This window comes from Nymphaea colorata, chromosome 11, assembly GCF_008831285.2.
Source record: "Nymphaea colorata isolate Beijing-Zhang1983 chromosome 11, ASM883128v2, whole genome shotgun sequence".
NCBI lineage: Eukaryota > Viridiplantae > Streptophyta > Magnoliopsida > Nymphaeales > Nymphaeaceae > Nymphaea > Nymphaea colorata.
Window position 1 is genome coordinate 7682822 of NC_045148.1, and position 11086 is coordinate 7693907.

The 11086-nt window shown below is 36.5% G+C and overlaps 1 protein-coding gene across 1 annotated transcript; it reads left to right on the forward strand.

The window, feature by feature from the left end:
• The first annotated feature begins 724 nt into the window (after positions 1-724).
• On the forward strand, positions 725-9983 carry LOC116264791 (secretory carrier-associated membrane protein 1-like). Its single transcript, XM_031645181.2, has 13 exons — positions 725-1040; positions 3706-3771; positions 4820-4924; positions 5004-5066; positions 5576-5609; positions 5717-5839; positions 6765-6827; positions 6975-7068; positions 7212-7257; positions 7363-7430; positions 8393-8441; positions 9166-9231; positions 9602-9983. The coding sequence occupies exons 1-13, from the start codon at positions 984-986 to the stop codon at positions 9686-9688; spliced, it is 921 nt and encodes a 306-aa protein (XP_031501041.1). The 5' UTR covers positions 725-983; the 3' UTR covers positions 9689-9983.
• Positions 9984-11086: the final 1103 nt, after the last annotated feature.

An 11086-nucleotide genomic window follows, 5' to 3' on the forward strand; every position in this document is an offset into this window, starting at 1 on the left:
CGTAGGTAACTGATGAAAACTAAGTTATTGGAGGTCACATGAAAAATTTGTTCGCAAATTGAACAGCTAAAAAAAATTGAAGGAAAATTGAGGGGGTATTTTAGAAAACAAGAAAAAGCAGCGTAGGTAACTGATTAAAACTAAGTTATTGGAGGCCACATGAAAAATTTGTTCGCAAATTGAAAAGCTAAAAATAATTGAAGGAAAATTGAGGGGTATTTTAAAAAACAAGAAAAAGAAGCGTAGGTAACTGATTAAAACTAAGTTATTGTAGGGCACATGAAAAATTTGTTCGCAAAGTGAAAAGCTAAAAAAATTGAAGGAAAATTGAGGGGGTATTTTAAAAAAAAGAAAATGCAGCGTAGGTAACTGATGAAAACTAAGTTATTGTAGGCCACATGAAAAATTTGTCCGCAAATTGAAAATCTAAAAAAAATTGTAGGAAAACTGAGGGGGTATTTTAAAAAACAAGAAAAATCAGCGTAGGTAACTGATGAAAACTAAGTTATTGTAGGCCACATGAAAAATTTGTCCGCAAATTGAAAAGCTAAAAAAAATTGTAGGAAAATTGAGGGGGTATTTAAGAAAACAAGAAAAATCAGAGTAAGTAACTGATTTGAAACTAAATTATTGGAGGCCACATGAAAAATTTGTTCGCAAATTGAAAAGAAAAGAAAAAAAAAAAGGCAAAGAGAAGCACTTCTTTATTTTTCTTTTTTTCTCGGTTTTCCCACGGGAACTCCTCCGTACCTGTTCTTTTCCCACTTCTTCTTCCTCTCTCTCTCTCTCTCTCTCTGTGGCGATTCCTTACCGTGTCTGTTTTCTCCCCAAAAGAAGGTTGTGCAAAAGAAACCCTTCTAGGGTTTTTAGTGGATCGCTTCTTCCGGAAGCTTTCTGTCTGACCTCGGAATTTTTCTGCTTAATAAAGAGGAAGGCGAACATCAGATCCCGTTCGCCATAGCCGAGAGCAACACGAATCAGCAATGGCGGGGCGATACGACAGAAACCCCTTCGACGAAGAGGAAGTGAACCCCTTCTCGGTGAGTCTTCGCATTCCTTCTCTCAGATCTTTTGTGAATTTCGCGTCTGCTTGTGCGCTAGCTTGCGTTTGAGTTGGCTGACCCAATTCGTTTGTGGGGAGGCAATCGGAAATGTTGGAGCTCTGAGGATTGCTGGTATTCTGGTGGGTCGGAGTTCTGGAATTGTCAAGTTTCGGAAATTTGGTGTTTTACTTTCTTGTTAGACGTTAGATCTGCGTTTTGCGCATCGATTTGCTGGGGATTGCTTCAAGCGTCATTTGCTCGGTGTCTTTTAAAGGAGCGAAGTGCATGTAGAGACTTACGTGAAATTTACATCAAATCTCTGAAATCCGCCCCCAGTGAATTTGGGGAATTTGACGTTTCTAAATTTTATTCGCTTCTTGCATTACGGAATGCTAGATTCGGGAATGAAAACAGCTTGATCTACACATTGGCATGGACGAAACAAAATGAGATATGATGCGCTCTTTTAGGTTTATGGCATGTAGAGTTCAAATAAAAATATCTAAAATAAATTAATATCATGTGCTGCAGTCGAAAAATAATCGTGTTTAAGCACAAGCAAACCGTTCCTAGTCGATTCTATGATGCTTCGAGTACAAGGCACCTTTATTAAGATACCTATGACTATACTTTCAGATCATTGGGCGCTTGAATTGAGATCTGTTTGGATGAAATGGTTAATAGGAAATTTCAGTAACTATCATCTAATTGCTTGGGAAGCAGTTTCCTGCTACTTTTGTAAGCTTAAATGCTCCGCAACGATGACTTATTTTCTCAGTTGTGACGAGTACAACCTATTGAAGGCATAAGAACTTTTTGGGTTCAGGTAACAACTTATCGAATTTATTCGGGAGCATCTGAAATTTATTTCTGACATTTGAAGTAAAAGGAATGCAGAACAGGCTCAAAAGAAAAATGGAGAAAAGAACAGATTAAATATGATGACTTTGAATTTTAAGTCTTATATTGAATGAGGACCAAATTTTTTTTACTATGTGGGTATTCCTTGTGTTAGTGCTACAGAAAATGAAGAAAAAGGCTATGCGAATAACAAAAGTAAAGAGATGATAATTGCATGAAACAGATAATGGTAATACTAGAAGTATAATTTTGATGAATTTTTGAAAATGAACAACTTGAACACTTATGACGATGTAGTAAAGTTCAGAAAGCATGACATGAACAAGAGTGTTCGTCTCTTTTATTGAGTCAAATGTTTCTAAAGTCCTTTTTATTTTCCTCCAGATGAATTTAATCTACCTGCTGCAAGACCCCTAAGTTATCAAATTTGGAAACCTGACCCAGTTCTGTCAAGTCCCAAAAAGGACTGATCAGGAACAGTTGTGATTAGTTGGTATGAATCGGTTGACTGTATATGTTGCTTGTCAAAGTTGGAAGTGAGCCTCAGGTTGGACAGGTCCTCTGAGGACCGTCAGGACTAGTCCTTTTGAGTCAGTCCATGTCAGTTAGAGAGGGAGGGAGAGAGAGAGGGAGAGTATAGGATACAAAATTTATAGACATACAGAATATACAGGATACAGGTAAGTGTTATTGCTTATCATCCACAAAATAAAATATAGAGTTGATGTTTATAATTTCATATCCATCATACGTAGTTAATGGAAACTGATGCAGTCTACTGCTTGGGCAAAATCATGACAATGCTATTTCATATTCCTATCTGAAACATGGTAACAAATATTGGCAGTACTTTCAAAGTATTGCCAGAAGTGCACAAAAAACAAGTTAAGATGGAATTGGTTGTGGAAATAAGGTGACAATGCTGCTGAATTTTTGTAAAATTTTCTGTCAAGACTTTATTCTAATTACTTAAAAGTTTTTTGGGTTTATTTTAACATTTTAATAATTATTTTAAATACTGCAATGTTAGAAAATTAGCGGAAAATTTATAATTTCTTAAATTTTTTATAGTATATTTTTAACTTTTTTTTTTTAGTTTTCAATATTTTCCCAAGTGAAACTAACTTTCTGATTAATATCTGAGAAAAACCTCGCTGATAAAACCCGAGGATGATATTTGTGACAATGTGACTGATTTGAAATATATGGTGTTACCAGGTTTCTAACATTTCTTAACAATCAATTAGCATACTTAGCATATGCATAGCAAAGCTGCTTATTAGACAGGCTTTTTGACTGACAACCTGCATATTGACCTATTAGCCATTTATCAAATAGGTTTTATAGTTGGCACTATGTCACATGGGTGCTCCTAAAGAGCTGCTGCACCCACATTGACACAAGTCGGGTGCTGGTGCTAGTGTGGCTCCAAAACAACATGTCTGCAGTGGTCAGCGGAACTAGGCCAAAACTGACCCAAAGCTGACCACTTTAATGCACACTTGACTAAACTAGCCCTAGTACAAATGTTTGTAATGACTAAGATGTAAACATTGATAAATAAGGCTGCTGAACAGTTAATTAACTATATATATATATATATATATATCTAATTTTTTTTTAAAATTGCTACATCCGCACCTATACCAGCACCCACATCCCACACCCGTGTGACATAGAGTTGGCATCTACTTTCTGCTTTATTCTAAGTTTTGTGTGTTTATTTCCACCATTTACATGTGCTTGCCTGTCTGTATGCATACAATACAGTCTTAATAGCCTTGCATGTTCTTCTAATCAGGATCCGGCAGTGCGGTCCAATACAACTGGGCAGTCAAATTATGGTGGAGGCGCATTCTATACAACAGTAGGTTCTTGTTCTTTTCTCGTTCAAATTCAGAATTTTCCCTTTCATGTTAATGTAATTAAGCTAGTTATGTAATTTTCTTCTACATATTATTTCTACTATGGCTTCCATAATCAGTTAGCCAAGAAACTGAGTCAGATTAGCTGAAAGTATCCTATGATTCTGTGGAAGTTTTTCTGTGTTTGATGACCTCTGACCTTGTTGCTTGAGGTCATTTAATTCCCTATGGTTTGGTTGAATGTTTTATTTTTACGTATCTAAACATATCAATGTGTGACTTACAGAGAAGAATGCGATAAAGAACCAGTAAAATGTTACCAACTTTCGGTTTCTTTTCTGAAAAAATGGGTATTCATTTTCCATCCAGGTTCTGTTGTTTTTTCATTTATTCTCAGGTTTCTGACAGCGATGTTTTTCTTGTGTATTCTTCTGAAAGTTGGTTTTCTTAGAAAAATCTTGGCTAATTTTTTAAACATGAAAAAATTCTAAAAAATAGGTGAAAATAAAATAAACGAAAAACCAATAAGAAGGCATAAAAGAGAACTAGATAAAATGATAAATATAATGTTTTCATGGTGATAAAAGAGGCAATAAATAGTTTAGTTTAAGATTGAATTTGAAACTGTGATGATATTAATGTTAAAAAAGTGAAAAATGTAAAAAAACAAAAGAACACAAAAAAACATGAAAATAATACAATAAATTTAATTTTTCATGTTTTTCTCAAATGAATGCTATTTTTCACCCTTTTTATTTTTCTCAAGTTCTCAACTTTTACTAAGTAATGTGATGTTTGCAAAAACAGCTTCACATCTAACACTCTTTTGTTTTGTTTTTATTTTTGCTTGTTCACTTGCCCATCTGTTATTGTATGGATTACTTTTATGTCTATTGGTTTTTTCTTTTTTGTGTTTCTATGCATGATTTTTTTGCTTTTGCATTCCCATATGTTGTAATTTCTTACAGTGCCTTATCTTCTGAGTCCAGATTTTCTTGCTTGTATGCCTGTTTTATTTTCTGAATTCTCATACACTGCGTCCACTTCCAGAATCCGGGAAGTGTTCCATCTGCTATGGGTAGACTTTCACCCCTTCCCCCTGAGCCTGCTGACTTTGGAAATGCAACTGTTGATATTCCCCTCGATACTGCAAAGGTTTGTGGTTCATCTATTTTAAAAATTGTTGCATAAATTAATTTTGTCTTCTTCTAATGACTTTCTATTCTGAAATTAGGATTTGAAAAGGAAAGAGAAGGAACTGCAAGCTAAAGAGGCGGAGTTGAAGAAACGAGAACAGGTGGTTTGGTGTCACTCAGTCTGAAGATAGTTAAACATTAAACCGCCTGGTTCATGTGCTGATTTTGAGTTAGTCTGGAACATATGCACCATTTTGTGTTTCTTTCATCTCTTTTTCTGGTATAATGATTTTCTGAAACACATTACACATTCAGATTTGAAATGTTAACATTTTCACTTAAAACACGTAACAAGTAGTATGTTCACTAATTGCTTAATTGCTTATGGTTCATATTAATTGGATTAGAGAGATTTCCATGCTCATGTTCACATAAGCCAAAGAAGCCTTCCCTTTTTTTGATTGGATTAGAGAGATTTCCATGTTCATGTTCACATAAGCCAAAGAAGCCTTCCCTTTTTTTGCCTTCATCCCTGTAATTAATCTTCATTTAATTGTCTGAGTTAGTTAATTCTTTCTTATATGTGAAAGGTAAATGATCCCTTTGATATATGAAGATGCAATCATTTGGTTCATCTGATTGAGAGCTGTCCCTGTTCTGTCTCCTACAGGAACTAAAGCGAAGAGAGGATGCAGCTGCACGGGGTACTTTATCTTCTCTAGTAATATCAATATTTTTTTCTGAAATTATATGATGGTTTTGTCTGTGTTATTGTCTACTGAGAGATTCTTATTTGGTTTCCTTTCTGCAGCTGGAATAGTAATTGAGGAGAAAAACTGGCCGCCCTTCTTCCCCCTAATCCATCATGATATTGCGAACGAAATACCAATTCATCTACATAGACTGCAGTATGTTGCCTTTGCTTCATACTTAGGTACTGCATCTTGTGGACATGGACTGGGTTCTCTTGTGCCCTTTCTTTCTGATAACTACCTTTTCTTTATCGTGTGAAGAGTTTGCATTACTATGCGATTATGGAGTACAAACATATAATATGTTAGGTTTTCTCTAGGTAGTCTTGAGTAATCATGGGATAAATAGTTTCTAAACCTCTACAGATGCAATGATTCATGCATGATAAAAACAACAACCTTGCTGTATCATGCGGCAGATGAGATATGGTTTAGAATAACTTCAGTGACCGGCAATGTGGACATCAATCAGCATGTAACCCTGAGCTTGATTGGTTTATTAATGTGAATATAAATTTACTATTGTATTATTCCTGTTAACCAACTCAACATTGTATTTGTGCTGTGTACTTCAGAAAAGTTCTGCCTTCGTACAAAATGCTGGAAATCCTTGATGTAATGTTGTATGATTTCCATAATAATTCCTTCAATGGTTCTCTGTTGACCAGTCATCATCTGAAGTGACAAATAAAAGCTGGCCAAAGAAGTACTGTGTAATTTAAGAGCCAAGGTTTCATTTATCGAACTGAGAGAGATGTTTTTCTTTGACTAGACATGGGGAATGATAAACTAATTCCTGAAAGCTGAAAACTGATGTAGAACTTGATGACGTGCTCCAACCTAAGGATGCATTGTTATAAATATATCAACTCACCTGCGCCTTTGAACGGACAGGGTTTTCAAAACTATAAAGACAAAAAGTGTTTCTTATGGTGCCCTTGTGAGCAATTGGTAGTTTTTCGTGCTCTGCATTTTGATATTTTGTGACTGTCTGTACATCATTTATAATCATTAGAAATAATGTACCAGTGTGGAGATCATCACCCTGGTTGCATTTGCGAGTTTGGTATGGGTGCTAAAAACACGTACATTTTTCTCTTCATGCAGGGGTAGTTCTATGTCTTGCGTGGAATATCATAGCAGTTTCAGCAGCTTGGATTAAAGGAGAAGGTTGGTGATGAGTACTTGGAGTTACTTTAACGTCAGAATGCAAATATTTAGTTTGTTGAATGCAATATTTTGGTTGCAAATTTGAAAGCAAGAGCTATGTTGACTATTGAAGTTTCATTTCTTATCCATTGATAAATGTGTCCCCAGGTGTAACAATATGGTTGCTTGCTGTTATATATTTTATATCTGGAGTTCCAGGAGGATATGTCATGTGGTACCGACCACTTTATCGAGCCATGAGGTAATAAACCACACTTTATTGCTATTGTTTTCCCTCATGTTCCCTGAAGCACTCTCAATGTAACTCCTATATGTATTGCCCAGACTTGCTCTATGGTTATATTTTTAAGATAAATCTAAGACTAGTGTTGTGCATTTTCTCAGGACAGATAGCGCTCTTAAATTTGGATGGTTTTTCCTTTTCTACTCGGTAATTTGTTCGCCAGTTTGTTCTAGTATCTAACTCTTTCTTGATTGGTCGAGGCATCGGTGTCTTTTCATAAACCTGATGACTTTTTTGCTGCTTTTATATCAGCTCCACATTGGTTTCGTTGTTTTTGCTGCTGTTGCTCCTCCAATCATCTTTAAGGGAAAATCATTGGCGTAAGTACTCCTCCTTGATTCTTGTATAGCTGTTCTTTGCTGCTTTTACATCACCTGATTTGTTTTTCATTTTTCATAATTTTTCAAAGATTGTCTGGTTTGATTCTACTATAGCTGAATGTGCTTTTGGATTTTTTGTAAAGGTTTTCAGATACTATGTATTTGCAATTACTAAATTAACTGCAGTTATTAAAGCTTGATGCACAACAATGGGTTAGTTTAAACTATAAAATGCATATCTGCATGAATGAGTGTATCAAGTGTTTGATTATTAAGACTGACACATTAGATATTACATTTTCTCTCATCCCCATTATTAGTAAATGACTTTGAAAGCAAACTGGAACATATGATTGGATACAACTTGCAAACAAAACACAAAATTGGAAGATTTTATAGATTTTGAATCACAAATTAAAATGATAAATAGCTCAATTTGTTCAATCCATGGGAAAACACCATGTTACCATCATAGTCTTTAGTTGGCAAATAGCATTATAGGTTCATGAAATTGCAGCATACGATTGGTCAAAGTCACATGAGACAGAGATTGGAGAGAAAAATAAGAGGTTCCCACTTACATCCTTCTTGATAGAACAGACAGCAATATCATCTTTACTTTAAGTTTACAAAGATTTGTAGTTTATTGAATGGCTATGAGTAGTATAAAACCAAAATTAACAGTTGAAATAACTAACGTAACAAGTGAAGGAAAAATAAGATAGAAATTTCCAAGTTTATCTTGGATAAGCCTGCCTGCCATTCTGTGTTCTGTATGAATCTTTTTTCAGTGGTGGGTCCATTTTGAATGTGTTGCATTTATCCAAGCAGATGCTTAGCAGCTTAGGTGTCTGCCGCTCTTTCTGTGTATCTTCCTGAAGTTCTTTTTCACCAAATTTTTTGACGCATGAAATGCTTTAGACTCCATAAATATGCTGATGTATTGAACTTCTATGCAACAGTGGTATCCTTCCAGCGATTGATCTGATGAGCCCACATGCCATAGTTGGGGTATGTTCTTTATCCTTGTCTGGTTAGAATTTAAGATGCTATGGTGGATGAAGAGTCCACCCATCCTGCAACATCCATTCAAGTAGCGGAAGGGCAACCCTAAGGGGTTGGCAGGGTGGGACCATGCCCTGGCTGCCATGCGGGCAGTCACAGGTTCAACTATCATGAGCGTCAACTCCTTGCAGAAGGCAAAGGAAAGTGTATCTCTCGGGGCAGAGGTTTGACCCAGGGGTTTTGCTAATGCTCCCTTGAGGGTTCAGGACCTGGTTTTTCCCTTCAACACAATTGAAGGGAAAAAGTAGCACAGCACCTTCATCTTCAATTCTTCATGCTTTATTAAGTTTATCAAACCCAACATTGTAGGAGGTGTATTTAGGTTGATACAGAAGATGTTCTCTGCAGGTTTTTTTTTGCTTCCCTTTAAGCAGAAAACTGTGCGCTTATATCTTGCAGCTGTGCCTGCTCATGCGTGCATGTGCACAGTCCTAGATCCTTCCAATTGTGCACATGCACTCCACGTGGTTGGTCTTTATGTGGATTAATAAAAAGTACACTTTAGCTTTGTTATTTTTTGGTGTCATTTTAAACAACCTCGAGTCTTTCCATATATGCTCCATTTTTCAGTTGTTGATCTAGCTTTCAGTCATTTGTATAATCTAGTTTTGGTGGTCCTATTTGTATCTTTCTGCACTCATTGCTACTGCTGCTGCTACTTTTGTTTCAGATTCTTTACTTCATTGGGTTTGCCTTGTTCTGCTTGGAATCAATCCTCAGCATCTGGGTTATTCAGGTATTATAACATCAGAACGGTTGTATTTGTTTTCTCTCACGGCACATTTAAATGTTCTGTTACTGAAGGCCGTGTCTTGAGGTTTTGTCATATAAATGTTGATTTCTAAAGATAATGAGATCTTGACTTCATTGTTTAATTTTCACATGCAAAATTAAATGTGTTATGCACTTTTGTCCTGAGGGAGGGCAACACTTCGCCATATGAAAGATGCACGCATCTCTGATTGCTGGATGACATATTATATCTAAGATGTGAATAATCAAATGCAGCTCTTGAATCTACCCACTCTTTTCAAGTTTTATGCCTTCTCTTTAAACTTTTTCCCTTTTCTCGTTGTTTTTCTCATTGTTCTGATATACCTGAGCAGCAAGTGCTGATGTATTTCCGTGGAAGTGGGAAAGCTGCTGAACTGAAGCGAGATGCTGCAAGAGGTGCTGTCAGGGCTGCACTATAGAGGATTCGTATATACATATACAAATAGTTGGGGATGGCTACTTGCAAATACAAGTGATCCACTTGCGAGGTGGCGGTTTCAAGATTTCACTGTGAATGCTTCTTGTTGATTTGGTTCTGTATCAAATTTTCTTGTTTGGTAATCGAGGCACTGGGGTACTTCTAAACAATGATATAGTTGAGCAAAGGATTTATTTTTTCTTCAGTGTCTACAGGGTTTCCGTTTATATCTTTTGTTTTTTAATTTTCAGAATGCTTCCATTTGTATGTCCAAAATCTTGAAATTTCTTTTTGTACTCTCTCTCTCTCTCTCTCTCTCTCTCTCCCCCTATATGTATATAGCCATCATGCATGCATGCATTGGGTTGCGTTGTGAGGGGGCTAGATGCATTCGGACGGCCTGAGAAATCCACTTATATATATATATAAGGTGCTTCAATCCTATGGATGCTGATGTTGTTAGATGACTAATATTTAAAATCGTCATTTAAAAGTTGCTACAGTCATTAGCGATGGAGCTATGATGCTTTTAATGATTACAGTTTAAAGTGTCAACCGGCAGCAGTGACTTCTCTCTCTCTCTTTCTCTCTCTCTCTAGTATATATATATATATATATATATATATATATATATATATATATAAAATCTTTCTTTACGCTCAATTTGAGTGAGCGTTTTCTTGAGGACAGCACAGCTTTTTGTTTAGTAAAAAAAAATTTAAAAAAGGGAGGTTGAGACCTTCGACGCTCGACTGTCTTGAGTGTTTGGCGAGTGGGGAGGTGGCGCCTACCTGCATCGTTGAGAAGAGAGAGGCCATCGCCACTGTTGGTAATGGCGGAGAGGAGGTGACGACTTATCTTTTCGTTTTTTTCTTCCTTTCATTGAGGGAGGGACCGTTCACCAAGGGGAGGGCGGTGGCAGTGATGGGGAAGCAACGGCCTCCCCTTTTTGTTTTTGTTTTTTCTTTTATTTAAGGAGGCCATTGCCTCCCTTGGCGCTGGCGACGACGTTTCATGTCCCATCGCCCTGCCTTCACCGAAAGTTCATAGAATGGCAATGGTTTATGCGGTTTTTAACATCGGTTCATGGTGCATTTAGTTACGATTTTTAATATTTAGTCATTTATTGGGTGCAAAGTGGGATTTGATTCTTATATTGGCTGGTTGGCCCAATGGCAGACGCGAGAAAAATGGAGAACCCAGCGTCGTGGCGAAGCTACAATTTAACTCGTAATAAGAGATATTGGATTTCTTGCTAAATTTCCAAGCTGTTGCGTATCGACAATTCCACCAAGATAAGGTTTTAACTTTTAAACATGGATAAAATGTTAACTTTTTCATGGTTTATTCAGACCCATTCAAATTAAATCCACAGCTGGTTTGAAATGTAGTCCGCATA

What these genes read in the sequence shown, in the direction of transcription:
- LOC116264791 (XM_031645181.2), top strand. Translation starts at nt 984, where the DNA reads ATGGCGGGGCGATACGACAGAAACCCCTTCGACGAAGAGGAAGTGAAC. An exon ending in AGTTGAAGAAACGAGAACAG is followed by an intron (nt 5,067 to 5,575) that starts GTGGTTTGGTGT and finishes TGTCTCCTACAG; the next exon opens with GAACTAAAGCGAAGAGAGGA. An exon ending in TTTAAGGGAAAATCATTGGC is followed by an intron (nt 7,431 to 8,392) that starts GTAAGTACTCCT and finishes TCTATGCAACAG; the next exon opens with TGGTATCCTTCCAGCGATTG.